This window comes from Strix aluco, chromosome 8 (assembly GCF_031877795.1).
Source record: "Strix aluco isolate bStrAlu1 chromosome 8, bStrAlu1.hap1, whole genome shotgun sequence".
NCBI lineage: Eukaryota > Metazoa > Chordata > Aves > Strigiformes > Strigidae > Strix > Strix aluco.
In genome coordinates, this window is record NC_133938.1 from 13,863,739 (window position 1) to 13,882,507 (window position 18,769).

Here is an 18,769-nt window from a genome sequence, read left to right on the forward strand (position 1 = left end):
GATGGAAAATTAGTGGGGTGGTGACATATCCAGAAAGACCATGCCAGACAACAGAAGGGGCAAAGTAGGTTTTCTGGCCAATGCCAGCAGACTTAGGAGAGGGAAAGCTGGTACTAGATGATTAAAGGAGAAGTATGAGATCCATAAATTAGAACAATTCTTTTATCATCACTGATGGAAAACTAACTGCCTTGGCATATGCACTGGCATCTCAAAAACAATAGCTTAACAATCTGCTGGTCAGGTTTTTCTAAGAAAATGGTAGTTAGAAATATTTTCTTTACTAACAAATACACATATCCTTTTTAAAATGATCAATACCAGTTTGAGACTTGTAAGAAATAACAGTTATCTCATGAAATGAAAAATTAAGGCTTCGCTGTTTGTGGTTTCATACACTCTCATTTTCATCTTCACAACAGTTTAATACTAGGGTAGGGTAACTTTTTATACCAGAAAGTTTGGCAGTGCATGAAATCCATTACTGAAAAGAAGAAAACAAAAAACTAAAACCCCATACTACAGGCTCAGAAAAGGGTTACCCAAAATGCAGGAAAGCATTCAAATCAGGAACCTTTTAGAACAGGAGAAAACACTGGAACAGATTTTAGAAAAAAATACTTTTACCAGAGTGGCTATGACACCAGCTAGACTAAACAGTACTCCAGTGCGCTTTCTTATTTTTGTTGGTGCTTGCATGGGTGCAGTACATTTATCACTGCAGCCTCTGCTCTAAAGGGAAATAAAGATTGCTGCAATAAAGGTGAAACTAAAAATAAAGGTCTTAGTTGGAGCAGAATTCCACTTAGAAGAGAACTACTATATACCTGGAGAACAGATTTGGAGACATACACATGCGATAAAGGGCAATATTGCTTTTATTACCTCTAGTCTTTAACTCATCTTCTTCCACTTCTATATCTAAGTCATCAAATACAGCTGCTAAAGGAATCTTCAGCGTGGGATTACTAGGTATTTTAAAATCCTTATAAGAATAAAAAGAAAAACAATATTGACTTATATTTATCAATTTTCCTCTTAAACTTATGTATAATTTCTCCAACAAATCTAGGAACTGAAGATTATGTGAACACATTTTGAAATCTCACTGCACATAAAGAATAATAGAATTCCACAGCTACCCTGATAAAGTTTACTAAGAAAAACCCCACGTTTTTGCTTTCTGATTAGCAGTGACAAGAGTGCATGATTTTATGACAACAGCTGAAAAATCAAAAAAGGCAAGTTATAGTATTTCTTTCCCTTGGATAACAAACAGTAAGCCATCACTGAAAGCTAACACAGTAGTGTTAGTGTACATGTTTTTGATATGCCACCAGATGGCTCACTACATTTAACAAAGACAAATTAAACTGCTGGAAGCAAAATGTACAGAGAAACAAAGTATTAGCAGGCAGACATTTATTCTATGACAAGCTCTTTTTGTGAGTGCATAAATAAAAATTCTAACCAAAATGTTTGACAGACTTTACAAATTCTACTGATTTTTCTGTATACTATCCCCATTTTCTTGGAAGATTAAACCAGGTTAAGTATAATAGAACAGAAGTTCAGAGGTCTGAACCCAGCTTTGTATCAAGTCACAAGAATTTCTAGACAACAGAAATGTTTAAAAAAAAATATTGCAAGGGTACTATTCCAATTGAGCTGCTGGAATTTTATGAGAAAATTCTCAGATTACATTCATATTAAATATTAAACTTTTATGTGAAAATACTAAAGGATATTTCCTCTCTATGCACCAGAACTGACCATCTTTCTGCCCAACCTGTGCATTATGGTATCTCTTCCATAGCTCTCTGCCTCAAGCAAAGCAATTTTAGAAATACTGTACTTGTACTTGTGTCAGTTTTACCTGAGTTGTCATTTTTATATAAGTACATTAAATATGCAATAAATAACACTTTTTCAGATACATGCATGATACCAAACAATTATACTTAAGAAATTACAGTATAACTTTCTCCAAGACAACACTTATCTAGAAAAAAAGATTATCAGAGTGAATAGTACTGATGCCAGTAAAGACTAATGTAACCAGAAGATAACAAAACAACAATCCAAACCTAAACAAACCTTGTTGAAATTGAAGGACAAGAAAATAGCATATTTCAAACTTCTCTGTATAATGTCTGCTTTGCTCATTTTCTCCTCTAACTTGTCTCCAATACTAGCTAATGCTTAATTCATTATCTTACTCTTCAGCTACTATGTTAATTGTTAATAAATGTGGAGTTAAAAAGCTAAGCACTTTTACAAAGTCTTGTCACTGACATCATAGTCATATAAAACACTACAGTCTTAAGCCTGTGTTTTACTCGACCAATATGAACTTTCCAGATACTGGCCATATTTTTACTCCTTGGCATATTTATACTCCCTGGCAATGCTAACTGCCATAGAACACTAATAGCATTCTCCTGATTTCTAGTTTCATACATATTTTTCCACATGCATCTAACACAATATGTTTGTCATTCTACACCAAAATTACTCACATATATAGAATATACACAGGTTACTACTGCCTTCTTAGCAAACTCTTGCGTAGTAGTTACATTCTTAACTATTCAGAAGTGTTTGTGTGTATACCACTCCACTGGAAAAATTTTCCCACACACGTATACATACACAAAAATCAAGACCTTTTCAGGCATTTATCAAAACTGAAAACTAGACATGTTTAAACCTCAGAAACTAAGTTATAGAATCCCTTTAAGTGTCTTATATTACTAGCTCAATGAGGTTAACAATTAGCATGTATTTCTCTAAAAGTACTGTGCTTGTATGAAAAAATCTCAGGCAAGTATCCATAAACATATGCTAAGGCATTCTGCACCTCCCTGAAAGTTAGCCAGCAATTACTGTAATGAGCTTTGTAAATAACATTTTCAAGAGGTGACAGAATGGGGAAGCACAGGTGAACTATTCCAATCTTGTAACCTCAGATTTAACCCTGTGCTTTTTCTGTACCTTACAGTTTATTGTAGATTACAAACAAGACAATAAGATGAAAAGAGCATTCTTCAGAAGCATGCAGTACACAGAGACAGAACATAGAAGCTGGGCACTGTCTTTTTAAAGAAATTTTATAAAACTAGAAATTAATAGAAAGTTCAGCCACAAGAAAGAAGGAAAAGTCAGTCTCTCGCTTGAGAGAAGACACAATGTTTACTCCAAAGCTACAGCTGCCTTTGTTTCATTAGGTTAAAAAAATACCTGAACACTATTATCTTGTGCTTGGTGAGACAGTCTTGCATTTGGTAGTGGAGAATGAGATCTTAATTTTCTATCCAGGAATACTTCCTTACTACAGGCATAACACCAAACACGGAGTGTAGTAAGGTTGACGGTTAGACAGTGTTTTGTCTCCTAAAACAGAACAAAAACCAGAACTGCAATTCAGAAATTTCAGAATAATTAAATACTGTTACATGCAAGCTAGAACAGAAGTATTAAAATTTTAGCTCTTTCAATAGTGAAACAAATATGTATGTTAGAATATTACAAAACACCCATTCAATTACTGAAATTTTAGCACAAACTATCCAACACTCATTTTTAGTACAAGCCACTCAAATTAGCAACAAGGTACAATCAGAACTTAAGCCACTGTCATATCTGATATGCCTCTGTGTAATTACAAAGATAAGAAAGCCTATCATCAGACATGTTACAATTCACAACAAACCAATTTTCCAGGAATGTCTGCTGTTGGTCATAATGGCAGCTGCCTCCTCTACAGTAAGGGCAGTGTCTATTTCTACTGGTTTACTGCAGGAAATTCAAGCTATTTAACAATCAGTCAGAAGAGTAAGATAAAATTTTTAGTTCAGTTACAGCAAGAGGTGCTCAGATCAAAACAAACATTCTAGACTCAATTAATTCTGTTGACAGCTTCATACCATAAAGCAATATAAAAATTTGACAGATGGAGAATATTTTTACTGTTCTAATCTTCATCTTTCTTTCTTTAACCTCTTTGCTTACTGTATGATTGTGTACACAGTTGCTATCATCCTCCAAATATTTCCACCAATCCTTCCTGTATTTCTTCCTTATACATCAGCACCAGTCAGGTTTATAGACAATGAGGGATTTGCTACAAATTAGTTAAAAAATACAACTGCTGCAGGAGGCCTAAATTCCTCCTCCCCTCATTTACTAAGGCCTTGTACAAGTACAATGTTTTTAATATAAGCTGTAGGCTACCATTTCATTAGGCCCTCCCCCTACTAAAAAACATCAGAAACATCTGATGATGTAAGTATCTCAGACAATTTTAATCACGAGCATATATTTGTTTTGCAGTTTGAGCTGCATAAATAATTACAAGTCTCCAGAGCAACAGCTTATTAATTTTCTTGAAGTGGACACAATGAACATGATTATCTGCAGTACAGGGAGCCTTGCCGGTAGAAACTGGAGTGAGCAGAAATAAACTGATTCATGTCAACTTTGCTTCTCTCATTTTAGTGAGTTTGAGATTTTTACTGAAAAAAAAAAAACCCAGAAGAGGGCTTACTATCCAGAAATCAAAATTAAGTAACAAGAAAATCAATACAAGGATGTCACTGACAGCAAGCAAACTATCTATTCCCTTTCTTTTACCTGGCAGGTACATAACATTGCTAAAACAGCATGTAAAGCAGGAATAAACTACCACAGAAAGCCAAGAGGTATGAAATTATAGACAACAAATTCAGGGACCATCTGTTCCCCAGTTGCACTACAAGCCTCCCATTCGTGTATCTTTTGCAAAGGCTTTAGAACTGTGATTCAGCTTAAAGAGCTGGCAAAAAAACTCAGTATTTATATAATTTATATTAAAGCACTATTGATTTGTATAAATATGAACTCTTCAAGGCCCTGCTTCCAAAAAAAAAAAAAAAAAAAAAAAAAATCAGGAGTGGTGGTGCTTCTTGTAAAACCCTGGTATATACTATTTTTTCATTTTAATATTCACCAGGGGGTTTTTTTAGTATTTTTAGGGACCAAAAATTGCTCAGTGGGAAACCTTAGGTGTATTTTCTGACAGATGAATTGTAAATTGGTGCCAAGAACGTCACTTAATCGGGAAGTCAGCAATTCTGAAATAACATGTTAATAAAACCGCCATCCCTCTGTCCTCCATATATTTGGTAAGAGAGAATGATGTATCTCATTTGCTTCATTTTGGCAAGCATTCCACTTGCACATGTGTGTGCACAGAACAGACAGTGAGTTTAAGACCCAAACAGATGCACACAAGCTGTCCAACCTTGCAAAAAAACTTAGCCTGCTGGGGAACACAGTGCACACACTCCACTGCTCCTACCAAGCTGAATCCAAAATCAGGACATCGCAGGAAAGGATACGCTCAGCTCAGTCTACAGGTTCTTCATCTGTAGCCACTGATCAGGGAGCATAATGCAGAAACAAAGCACCTGTTTCTGGTTATTGATACTTCCCATCTTACACTTGTTCAGCTCTTATCTTCATTAATCCAACTTCCCTCCTCTTATCCATCAAGCAGCCACAATCCTAAATTAGACTGAAGTAGTGAAGCACTACATATCAGCTAAAGTACTCAAAAAATCTTTTGTCCATGCATCTTGAAAATCATCAGTACCTGTTGCTTTTTTTAAGTCTCACCATGTTCTTTTGAGCACAATAATGTCAGAATTACAGAAGTAATTATGCAGCTGCATAAAGACTGTAAACTCACATACTCCTAACTTAGTAAGACTTGCTTCTATAGATGAAAAACAACCATAGTTAATCAGATTTCCAAACAGTTATGCTAACACAGGTTACTGACTTCACTTAAATCAGTAAAAAATGTTCTCTAACTCTACTTCACTGCTTCAAGTAACTTTATTACTACCAAATACACATACCTGGGAATGGGTGGTACTGTGATCAACATGGGATTCACCACAGCCAACATATGTACATCTATTCTGTTGAGCAGATATGAAGAAGAGAATTATACAGAATTAAAAAGCAGTGTCAAACAGGTTTACAGAATAAGAATATACTGCAAGTCCCTTTAAAATTCACTCAAATTTCAAATTTGCAGAGTCCTACACAAAACAAGAGACATGCATGGTGTTAAAATAAATATCACCTAAAGCAAATAAGAATGCTGCAAGATTTGACTCAACTCCTCTCACTGGTGGGCAGTGTTAAGACTTTTAATATGTTTGGAATATAATTTTTTGGCGATTTTGATATATTTATTCAGATTAAAGTCAACATGTATTTTTTACAATTCATGATTTGGTAGAAGTTAGCCCAGTGTCTAAAATACTGAATTGCAACAACCTCAGAACATGACACATCTTGACAAAAATGCCCGTATGCCCCTATCTGCAGCGCCTATTTATCAAAGTATTATTTCACAAGAGCTTCCAGCACTCTATGGTTAAGTACTTACTACATTATAGTTATAACATGCAAAATAACTGTGGATTTTAGTTGTGCTAATTGCAAAACATATTTGGCTGAGTTGAGTGTGGAATCTTGCAGCTGCCAATCTTCAAGCAATTTTCATTAATTCCTCATTTGCATGAGTCAAGACAATCACATAAAAGGGTACAGCATGTTATCTGTATAACTCTTTAAGCACGTTAATTTATACAATCAAATAGCAGCTGAACACAGTCAATTTTCTATATTAAATAATCACAGATACTTGTTAAGTTACAGATAGTTAACATGCTGGGATCTCACCATGTTTTTCTACTGAAAAAGGTGAAGGCAAGATGCCAATTCATCCAAGAGGAGATACATCACAGCATGATGCTAAGTGTCCTACTGCAATTACAATACTCTCCTATGGAAATGTTGGTATGAAATTGAGTTTTTCAATAACAGTTTAAGAGCTTCAAGTGAGAAATAAAAAACATGTTTTAAGCTTCACAGTATTTCCCCACCTGCCAGACTGATGCATCCCTGAACACCTCTTCCTACTCCCAAGAGGGTTTTTATATATAATTAAACTCCAAGCCATCTAACAAAAAGACATTCAAGACTGTTTCTTTCCCCCTTCATTTCTATCTCTTATTGATAGAAGGAGCAAAATAATCTGATCTCTTAACTGTTACCATAATTCACTTAAAAGAAAACTAATGAAGTAGATTTTTAAAAATACTCATACATACACCTAAAAGTTGGTATCTCAGCCTAGATATCTTCCTGACAGGACTTAGACAAAATTTGCCAAGAAATTAATTCAAGCCTACAGAGTAACATTTCAATCTCTGGAAACAGCTGTATGTCTGAAGAACTCACAAGATGTTTTAAAAACTAAATTAGCTACATATTTTCCTGTTGATATCACAGATCAATGAGAAGCAACATTTTCAGAGTCTTTTTTTTCTTAAAAATACACTGAAAATTACGTTTTTTGTAGACAGCAAGAAGAGCAAGACAAAAGCATATTTAAGGAAGAACTATAACCAAGGTAAAGAATGTACAAAAGTTGTACCAAGTTTGTAGAACGTTTATACAAGCTTTTACAAGTTTCAAAATAAGTCTTTTCTTTGTTTTGCTTAAGAACAAAAAAGTCGAGTATGCATTTTTATGCTGTAAAAAGTCAGCATTCACTGCTAGATGTTATTAGTACAAATGCTAAGAGAGGCTTATAAAAAATAATTTAATTCAGGAATAACATTATTTTTCAGATCTACAGACCTGGGGAACAGATTTTTAAAAAATCTTGAGCTAAAAGATATCATAACTCAAGAAGAAACCTTAATATGCCAACTTCTTATAAAAAAAAAATCTCATTTTAAACACATTATTCTTAAATTACAAGAAATATGTACCTGATAAACGGTAAATAATTTTAAAAATAGAAAAACTGCACATGAGGTTTTGCTTTTAAATAAAAACTTGAGGAAACTAACTTAAAGAACTTCATTATAGTTGTTTCCTCAAAAAAATACTACCAACTTTATCTACAAATTACTAGAAAAGGACCCTACTATGGAACAACAGAACAACTTACCTCTAAGCACGCCCAAAGGTTGGGTCCTCTGACTTTACAGTCCTGACAAGTGCCCTATTAAAGTTAAACACACAAGCAAAGTATTATTTCATTTACTTTCACCAGTAAACCAGTTACTTTCACCATTTACTTTCACCAGTAAAAACAAATTTGAGACAAAAATGCGAAAAAATACTGTAAAGCTCAGTATCAGCTGAATAATTTTAGAACAAAAAAAGTATGTGTTGATAACCAACCCACTTTTAATCTTAAAATCAGAATATTTTTCCTAGTAAAACCCTGAATCTCTCTCCAAGTTTTTATCTTAAACCAAAAATTGTTCTACTAAATAAAACATAAACATGTATCAATATCATATTATTATAAAAATCCTCAAAATTGGATTTTCTTTTTATGTTAAATTTATAGGAAATGAAAGTGACAGAACTTGTAATAACTACAAATTCCTGTTTGTGAACAGTCAACACTACCTTCAAAGGTTTACAAAAAAAGATGCAACATCAGAGAAACATTATAGCCCTCAGCAGCAAATTAACAGTTACACATTTCAGATAAAGAAATTTAGCACCATGGACAGAAGAGGGTTGGCTTTTCATCACCTTCCAGCTACTAAAATGGGTTACAACGTCTTTCTTTGTTCTATTTATTAATAGTAGCTGGAAACCAAGAGTTCAGGTAGGGACAGTTTCTCAAACAGTGGCTCCTCCATCAAAAAGTGAACTGTTATGCGAGAAAAACTTAAGGATAAATTTCTTTGTTAGTTTCTACTTGAAGTCAGTTATACTATATTACATTAACATTCCAAATAACTAACTGCTACAATGGCAGTGTCTGAAAAGTTCAAACTTGGTGTTATGCGAACTCTTTTAACTAATATTTCCATCAAAACTTCACTTGCTTTGGAAAACACTGCTGGGAAAGGTACACTAAGTGTTAAGTACTGAAAAATAGTTTTTCAGTTTTATCAAGTCCGTAATTCTTCCCATACTTTGTTTAAACCTTACTATTCCACTACAGAAGATTTTATCTGTGCTTAACACTTAAATGTGTCTTATACATGACATGTAGCTAAAATAAGTGACCAGAGTTAACTGTGATAGGAAGAAAGTAAGCTGCAGCAACTCACATGAGATTTCTGTATCAATTCCTCTTTTGTTATCTCACCAACTGATTCCAAGTGTGGGCAATTGCTGCCAGGCGATGACATTTCAGAAGCTGTACTTTCTGAGATCCTGTAGCCAGGATCTTCAAGACCAGGGAATCACTTGTCGACAGAAAAAAGAATGAGTAAAATCCAATTCCTTACAGCTGGCAGCAATATTAGGTATCTAATATGCAACATATACATAACTTTTAAAAGAATGTGCCTTTTTAAAGTAAGTTAGTATAAATAACTTAATTATTAACAGTTAAGAGAATCCAATAGTCCAAATTAAACACAGCTGACTTCTAAAAAGAAAGCTTCTGACTTTTAGGGCATAAACTAACAAAATGCTGAGTGGAGCAAAGATGGTTTGGATTAATTATTTAACTTCCTGGCCTCTACCATGGCACCCCAACGACCTAAGAATTACAATTTTCAAGCCTACACAGAACTGATGGTGTCTTTGTATATTCTGAAAAGGATCTTATGCAACACTGCTGAAGTGTGCTGAAGCTGTGAAGGATAAAATGCAGGAGCACACAACTTGTTTGTCAAAGGAGAAGGAAACTTTATCTTGGTTTTATTTATTTACAAAGACACATTCTAGATTGAAGCATATTATGTATCAAAAGCAAACTGAAACTTGTAACTCACATGTAGTACTGGACACTCAGCAAGCTTTTCTCTTGAGTTCTCTCTGTCCATCCAAGGTCTCTGATGCAGACACAGAAACTTAACAGAAATAAAGAATGCTAAATAGAGTCACTTTGGCATTATTATTTTGATGGTTGCACAGAAAGCTATGATGTTCTACAGAACGAAAATAAACAAAATGAACTCAGTAACATTCTTATTATACAAGTCCTCCAACTGACTCACGCAGATAAGAACCAAGAGCTTTGTTACGGTTTTGTCACTTAAACAATTACTATTGAAGCCTCCATCTCTCCAAAGACCAAGAAATTTTAAGCTTTCTTTGCCCAACCATTATCTGTCCAGTCTAGCATTCCCTTATCAAGACTTGCAAATAAGCTTCCATCCTAACTCAGTGACGCACACTCCTTGATCTGTTCGCAGCCTTTAGCACTGTTATCAACATCTCTTTCCACTTTGCCTGTTGGCTTTGGTAACTTTAGGTTTGTTTCTTCCGCTATATGACCAATCACTCCTTTGAATATTAAGTAACCTAGGGCTTTGACAGCACGGAGGAAAACAAACCTTGCCTGACAGGCATCTCAGACACAACTCCTAGTAAACTTTCAGCTTGTTACCTTTGACTTAGTCTTTACTTCCACTGCCTTGCAATAAGATCCCTTTGAATCAAGAGTCATTTCAGTTCCCTTTGGTTATCAAAGGGGTTTTATATGTGTGTGTGTGTGTGCACGTGTATAAATAGTCTATATTATTCCTATAAGCATTCCTATACAAGTAATATTATTAAAGTATTATTTGTATAGGAATAATACTTTACATAATTTATGACATACATGCATGTATATACCTGCGTATATATACTTAGATGTACTTTATTTATATATAAACAATTATTTATAAATAATACACAAGATATTTTTTATATAACATGCATGCATATACTCGCTATGTGCATCTATCAGTCTTTTTGAATGTCATGTTAACAGCTGTTCAATAAAATATTTAAGAACTTATCTCACAAGACTGGAAATACTACAGTAAATTAATAATTCAGGATTTTTTTTCAAGATGAGGTGTAAATTCTCTTCCTACACCAATGGCATGACATTTAAAAAGCATTACTCTCAAATATAAGCTGCATCTGGAGATGTCCTCAGTTCAGTGTCTATTTGTAATTGTTGAAAGACACTTCAAATACAAAAATGATACTTCTTCAGGCCAAACCTCAATTTCAGTCATATGAGCAATTCTGCTTTGAACTGTAAAGTTCCTTTTCAGACCAGAAATGGAAACGTGAATGTATGTTTCATCTTGTACATTTTGCAAGGTCTGTTAAAGCATTAAAAAGAGTCAAGTGAGTTTCAAATAAAGCCTGAACAACCTTAAAAAAAAATCAGTGTGAATTAATGCTGATTTAACAAATGCTTTAGAAAGACAGGTATAATGGATTAGTAAAGCTTTAGGCTTATTTTTTTTTTTTATTGAAGAAGCTTTCTGAATGCATTATTCCAAGTAATAATACAAAGCAATGAATGAAGTGGAGACTTCACCTCACCCTACCAGATTTGTATTTAATAGCTACTTTTCACACCTGGAACTGCACAAATCGAAACCTCCAGTCCTGAACAAAGCGAGGAGTTCTGCTCATGTCAGATTCTGTTTCTTGGTGCAATCTGCATCTTCTCAGAATAATCATCAAAAAGACCAAAGCATGTTGAAACTCGTGTACCTATGGATGTGATTCCTATTCCTGTCCATATGGAAAGCATCCCTTGTAGAAGTCTAGTTAATGTTATAGATTATTATGTTATTATATGGGCAAAGCCAAATGGCCTTTCACCTTTTGTTAACAAAATTCTTATACACCTCCTTCCATCCTGTAGCAACCATGATAACACTGCACTGCCATAACCTTGGTAGCTTAATATACTTAGCTGCAGTAACACATTTTGTAAAATTTTATGTTAAAGTCTAAAACTGTAAAATTAATTTCAAAACCATGATTCATCCTTCATCTAAGTCCCAGCAAGCCCAGGGTAGCCCCTCCCTCACTCACTGCCCTTCCTTTATTTCACCGCTTCCTACTCTATCTGGAAAGATTGCTTATCTTTCTCTACTGACGTATCTCAGTAACACATCTGCTTTTTCACAAGCTTCTGCATTGTGCTGACCTCATCCAAAAGCCAATTCTTCACATTTTCAGTAATTAACCACTAATTTGTAGCTTCTCTTACATTCCATTGTATACCTCTGTTCTAAAGCTGGAGTATCTCCCTACTTAATGCCCCCAGTGATATGTGATAGTTTGTACTGGGAAAGTACCTGGATACCTCATATGAACAGCTCATAGGAACCAAAAGTTTATATATTAGATAAACACTAAAAGGCTCTGGAAAGGATCTGGATCTGTATCAGCCTTCCTCATGTCGCAGAACTCTAAAAAAAATATTACTGAGACAGGAATTCTTAGACAGCAATCATGTGTCCAGTGGTAACAAGACTATTTCTGTCACCTTTATGGACCCTTCAGAAGTATTCCGTGGTCTCACAGGAACCTTAGAAAAATCACAAGCTGAAAACTATGGACCTCCATATACAAGATACAAGAAGTATCTTTGTTTCACTATGAGGTTAAAAATTAATTAACTGGGAGTACAACTCAAGTTTTCATACTAATTGTTCCTGATCATATTCATGCAATGAGATTCTCATCAAATGCTCCCCATATATTTGGGGGAGAACTTCACAGTTTATTGCTGTCTCCATTGTTTCCACTAAAAGGTTTGTTTCAGCCCACCTATCTCAATGCATCATACTACATCTTTCAACTAAGTGAACCATGTATTGTTCAAAAGAACTTGTTAATACATTTTTGCTTAGTGCTTGCATAGAGTCATACTTCAAAGAAAAAAAAGAAGCCCGTAACACTTATCTTGAACTCGCAGTCTTTTTTTCTGTTCCTGTTTATTCTTTGTATTCACTAAAAAAAAACCATTTGTTCACATGAGCCATCAAAGAAATGTGAACCATAATTTAAAGCATCATGACTATTTATTATTCAGCAGAATTCCTTGGCATCACAGACTTGTGTGATGCCTACCATGGAAGATCTATCTACACACACAGAAAAATCCCAAAAGCTAAGAGAATTCCAACTGATCCTGAAAATTATCTTAAGCTCACACAGGGAGCCTAATATTTCCTAAAGAAATATAATAGATTTTACATTCTCTCAAAAATGTTTTGAATTAAACTTAATGTTTTCATCTGCCTAGTTATAGTAGTTAACACTTCAACAGGTGTTGAAGTAAACAAATACACATCTTCATTCCACTGATGTTCTGAAATATGGAGCCATTTTATCAGATCATTTACAGGGTTCAGTAAGGGAATAATGGTAGAAGATTTTAAGAATAAAAGGATTATTCTGAAGACAGCAATTACCTAAACTAGTAATCGTATCTTCATTACAGGCTTTTATTATAGTGCCTGTATAACTTCTGAGTAACAGCATATCAAACCAGTAAGGTCTAAGTTCAGGATTCTTACTTGCACTCACAGTTATTTTACTAGTGATGCACTGGAACAATCGCATTTAACATTTATTTTCATTTTATGGCAACAAAGTAAGGGTGACACAGGGGCGCAACTTTGTATCTGAACATTTAATTACTTAGAATACTAAAGATCTCTGGAACTTCCCTGATTACTTGCCATGTAGATATTTTTCACACTTCAGAAAAAAACCACCAGCACTCACTCCAAACTATACATGCCCTAGACATATGTATTCAGATTTTTAAGATGTGTAATTTTTTATCCATTTTCTAAATAACTGTGTTGCTCTTTAAAAACTTTACTGGATCCTTTTGAGAATTTATTACAGAAATTACTTCAGCATAACAATGTATGTGAACAATATTGTTACCAAATTTGAGAATAGTCTTCTTAGATCAAGAAATACGGAAGATTAACCTTAATTTCACACCCTGATTTCCTTTATATTCTGTTAATCAGTAGGTGGTTTTGATCTTCATCTCCCACCCCTCCCTATTTCTACCTTTTTCTAATCTATCAACTCTAAACAAGAGTATCCCATTTTCTTGGAAAAAAAATGACACCATCAGTCCTAACTCTGGTAGAAAACTTACTTTATCTACTTAGGATAAAACCTGGTATTTTCCCAGTAAATGACAAAAGAAGGCTGCGTAAGCTGATGAAAGGTATCTGGTCCTTCTCTTCAGGCACCAAGAGCTATCCACTCAAGCAAGGCATAATTTTTTTTAAGACACTTTCATTAGATTTTTTTCTGTCATGAAGCATTGTTTCCAAAGAGAAAGGACATTAAAGTGCCTGAGTTGAGCGAATATCCTCTTACAGGGTTAGATATTTTTCATTTTACAATTGCCTTTTAGGGTATATAGATTGTCTATTCATTTCTTTCTTCCACCACTTTAAATCCTAACTCTGAAACCCATCAGCTGACCTTTATGCTTCTAAGAGGATTTTCCTAACTCTGGCTTTGCCTGTGCACAGAAGCCGACAGTGATTTTCCACTGGGTGCTACACCAGCCTTTTTTCTCCAGTTTATTTCATCCCTCGTACACGGTGATCTAAGCGTGTGAATACCTCAGGGAACGAGCAGCGTAATTTACAGGCATTGTTTTTAGGAATTGCATCGTATCTACAGCACCGTCGCCGCATGGCTTCAACTCTGGCAGGTATTTGCGTAGATGGACTCAACGCTCCTCGGCCGCTCCCGGCTGGCAGGCCGGTAGGCCGGCAGGCAGGCCGGCGCGCCCACCCCGCCTGCCGACCGCCCCGCACGGCGAACCGCTGGCTCGGAGCGGGCGGCCCGCGCCGCCGACCCACCGCCCCGCAGCTCGGCCCGACGGGGGAGGCAGGCAGGCCGCGCACCGCCGCCGGCCCCCGCCCAGCCCCCCGGGGGCGCGGCGCCCCGGCCGACGAGCCGGCTCCTACCGGCGGCGGCCATCACCGTGCCGACACGTCCAGCTGGCCGAGCCGCCCTGGACTTTGAGACCGGCCGGAGAAACCGCCCGCCGCGCTGCTCTCCCCACTCGTGGATGCCGGGCCCTACCCGCCTTCCCCGCCGCCGGCGGGACTCTCCCCCTCTTACCGGAGCAGCCGGGAGGATGCACCGGGCGCGGAGCCCGGAGCTGAGCCGGGCCGCGGCCAGCCCCGCAGCTTACACCGATGGCGAACCGCAACCTCCGCGGACAGCGACCCTAGCGAGCGGGCGGGCGGCGCTGCCCCGCCCGGGACGCAGCGGTGCAGAAGGCCGCCGTGGCGAAGACGCGCGCCCAGGCCGCGGCTCCGCCAGCGCCTCGGCTCACGGACAGACGCCCACCGGCCGCGGCTGCGGCACCACCACCCGTGCGACGCGCCCCGCACAAAGATGGCCGCGCGAAGCGTCTCCGCCGCTCACATGAGTGCCGCCCCACACAAAGATGGCGGCGCCAGGCTCTCACCCTAGCTTGTCTGGTCGTCCGTAGCAGGCGGCTGCCCTCTGTAAAGATGGCTGACGCGGACTCCTAACGGAGCGGGTCACTCTCACGTGGCAGTGACAGGAGCTGCCTCCCGGGCGACCCCGGCCGCTTCTCGCTGTCCCGGAAGCAGATCCCCTGCCGGTCTCCTAGCAGCCGCCGGTGCGGGGAGGGAGCCGCCCGCGAGGGGCCGTGGCCGCTGCCGCGGCGTTCGGCAGGTAACCGGGGGCGGCAACCGTAGGGCCGCCGCGCAGCGGGACCCGGCCCGGGCCTGTGTGCGGCGGGGCGCGGGCGGCGGGGCGCGCGGAGCCGGTACCCCGGCGCTGGTACCCCGGCGCTGTCCGTCGCCTGCCCGAGGCGCCGCAAGGCTCGGGCACGCCCGCCCGCGGTGCGGGGGCTGTCTTGCTTGGGGAGGGCTCGGCAGCGCCGGGCGGAGGTGGCTTCTGTCCCTAACGGGGCCGGTGACAGGGGTGGGGCTCGCTGTCCCTCCGAGGCAGGCCGGGCCCCGCTCCGCGTCCCGCGGCGGGCAGAAGCTCCTGCCCTGAGGAAACGTCTCCGGCGCAGCACAGCCCGGCCGGAGGCATCGGCGGAGGGAAAACGGCCGGTGAGTAAAGCTGACCGCTCCCTCGGCCTGTGGGCCCGCCCTTTTCTAGCACCTCGGTCCTGGATGTCACACACTTGGCCTTGGGTTTAGCGTCAGGGACTGAGGGGGATGTCCCTTTTTCATGGGGGAGATTACATCAGGCTGTAGTATTGCTTCATCGTGTGTCTGCAAAAAAATTGAAGCTCTGAATGAGATAAACTTTTTTCTGTCTGCCTTCAAATCTTTTAACTCTTTAGCTGGCAAATATCTTCTTTCAGCAGTAGTGATGTCAGAAAAAGGGTTGTTGCCATATATGATTTGGAGGATATAAAAAGTGAGCTGCCAGCTAATGAAAGCAGACTGAGTCCTCTGTAGATCCTGCTTGTACACACACAGGTCTCTGCACAGAGCAGTTGGAAGGAATGGGGCCTAAGCTGAGCCAGCAAATTTGCTGTCTTCTCATTTAAGTACAAGTCTTATCTCTACTCAGAAACATCAGTCAAACAAGTCCTGTACTTGTTATGTAAGAGCTTCGAGCTTGTAGAGGAAAGCTGTCCTGGACTTCAATTGCATGATTTAGTGTGTATCCTTCATTTGACAGAGTATTCCAGAGACCATCTGTGACTGTTTTCAAGGTAGTTCCACTTTATGAGGTTATGGGAGAGAAGGAGCCATGTCAGAAGAAGCTGTTACTGAGGCACGATTTTCTCTGAAGACAGTAGCTTTACGGGTATTTAATCTTCCCCTTTCTTGGTATTATTCTCTAAACCAGGTAATATATACATTATCTAAATATTGTCACTTTTGATATACATTGAGAAGTTTGATGGAAATGCTGTACTTCCGAGCTTAATGTGAATTAAACTTATACAGAATATCTTGATTTTTAGTGCATTTAGAACACTGAACTAAAATAATCGGGGTTTTTTTTGTCTTTTTCTGCCAATAAACACTTAGTATATCATCATATCTCTGACTGAGGAGACTGCTTTGTCTGCAATGTCTGTATGTCTTCATTTTGCAACAGCACAATGATTCTCATCAAATCAAATATCAGAATCCTCAAGTTGTCTTTTTTTTGGTAGAATTTTTTAGGTATTTAAAAACTAAACGTAACTGTCATTAAATTTTGAATAATAGTGTTGAGTGTGGTCTGAAATACTTTCTAGATTGCCAGTACCATTCACCAAATTAACCTGAGTGATAATTCATTAATGGAAATCAAAAATCCGTGTTCTAGTTTTCAAGTCACTTGTGTTTAAGTGGCACATAGCTGAAACAAGGCAGTGATTCTTCAAAAGCAGGCTATTTTTTAAACCTGTTCAGGTTTTTTGCTGGCTTTATTTTGTTGTACCTGTGGAAAGACCTTCAAATAAAATCTGAAGGTTCTATTCATCACAGTATTTCCTTTTACAGATGGCCCTGGAGTCATTTATTTTTATTTTCTTTCATTGATACTATAGGCTAGTTTTCACTATCAACATGGATAGCGGTCACTCAGATCTGGCTGGAGAGTACATTATGATCTTAGTTTTCAGGCTGACAAAAGCTGGAAGTATTGTGAAGCTGATACTACTTATCTGCAGGGAACTGTAAAATTTGTCCCTAGAGCACCTTCATGTCAAAGACAGGGAGGAGGAGCTGTAATTGTGTTGTAGAGAATCAGAGAAAGAGGTGTTAGTTGCTGATAGCTACATATGTGATAAATGATAGAGTGAAATAAATCAGAATGACTGGAGAAAATATTAAGGCTTCAGTTGTATCCTTCAGAGAATAAATTTCTTGAAGAGTGAGCCATATTCTGATGCCATAATACACAGGAGAAAAAAAGTTTCTAGTTGGCTGTACAAAATGCAGTCCAGTAGATTTTTTTTCATTCTGTGTATGCTGAATCATTGACAAGGATAACTAAAAGAAAAAAATTGTTTGAAATTAGGAATGTCAATACTTTTTAAAAAATAGATATTATCAGGTCCTAATAAAGTTCTGCTTTTAAAACCCATGTCTTTAATATGACTGTATTTTATTTTTAGTGAATTAGATGCTTGTAAGCAAAAGCTATGTCATTTTTCATATTTGCATGTAAATACTTTTTGAAGTTTTACTGCATATAAACCAGAATGAGATATTCTCAGTCTAGCTGCCTCTTATTATTTTCACATCTTTTTGGTATTTAATATACTTTAAAATTCACGCTGCAAGATCACTGATTTATTTTTTATGTTGCAGCATGTTCATATCCTTTTTAAATACCATGTGCAACTCTATTATGTGCGTCTATTAACTTTCCTTAGAGGTTTTCATTTCACTGTTAATTTATTTATGATCATGTTTGTAGGAACAGACAAATTTAAAAAAAAAACCACTTACAGTTCTTTGAAGCTTTAGTTCTAGCATTTAATTCTTCAAGCTTCAAGCTTAATTCTTAAAGCTTCAAGGTTTTCATCTCCGTTACTTGGTTATTAACTCTTTTCTGTGAAATACAATAGTCTTTTGTAAGAATGTGTTTGTGCTGTTTCAGGGATTTCCTTTTCCTCACAGACTACAGTGCTAGGCTTTCGGCCTTGGTCAAGAGACAGTACTACTTCAGGATACAGTACCACTAAGGACAGGGTTCTCAAGTCGAAAGGTGTTTGACTTGTTGATTACAAACTCAGTGCAGAGCAAAGATTTCAATGAATGCTTCTTTAAATTACACAGCTCTGATGATATGAACCAATAGCACAGCAACCAGGGACTGCCAGAGTGCCATGGTACTATGTGTGGGCAGCTGTCTCTTGTATGAGGAAACATGTTACAGAAACACTATTATCCCTAAGGACTGCAGATCTGTTTTTCTCCCAGCAGTCTGTTTCTCAAGCAGCATAGAT

The 18,769-nt window shown here is 38.0% G+C and overlaps 2 protein-coding genes across 8 annotated transcripts in view; one reads left to right on the plus strand and one right to left on the minus strand.

Moving 5' to 3' along the window:
• USP33 (ubiquitin specific peptidase 33) overlaps window positions 1-15,445 on the minus strand; it is a 44,242-nt gene extending 28,797 nt beyond the window's left edge. For 3 of the 7 annotated variants that reach the window (XM_074832317.1, XM_074832316.1, XM_074832312.1), the window contains exons 1-7: window positions 14,950-15,209; window positions 9,813-9,890; window positions 9,141-9,278; window positions 8,015-8,068; window positions 5,901-5,963; window positions 3,241-3,393; window positions 886-985 (exon numbers count right to left, since the gene is read on the minus strand). In XM_074832317.1, the coding sequence (XP_074688418.1) occupies window positions 886-985; window positions 3,241-3,393; window positions 5,901-5,963; window positions 8,015-8,068; window positions 9,141-9,221 (451 nt within the window). In that variant the 5' untranslated portion in view covers window positions 9,222-9,278; window positions 9,813-9,890; window positions 14,950-15,209. Of the gene's footprint in view, window positions 1-885; window positions 986-3,240; window positions 3,394-5,900; window positions 5,964-8,014; window positions 8,069-9,140; window positions 9,343-9,812; window positions 9,911-14,949; window positions 15,211-15,301 lie in introns of those variants that run through there. The other 4 variants (XR_012624132.1, XM_074832313.1, XM_074832315.1 and 1 more) reach the window with 4 other exon arrangements.
• A 150-nt stretch (window positions 15,446-15,595) lies between these two features.
• Window positions 15,596-18,769, plus strand: part of MIGA1 (mitoguardin 1) — a 44,582-nt gene continuing 41,408 nt past the window's right edge. Inside the window, exon 1 of the mRNA XM_074832341.1 lies at window positions 15,596-16,671. Within this exon, the coding sequence (XP_074688442.1) occupies window positions 16,573-16,671 (99 nt within the window). The 5' untranslated portion in view covers window positions 15,596-16,572. The remainder of the gene's footprint in view (window positions 16,672-18,769) is intronic.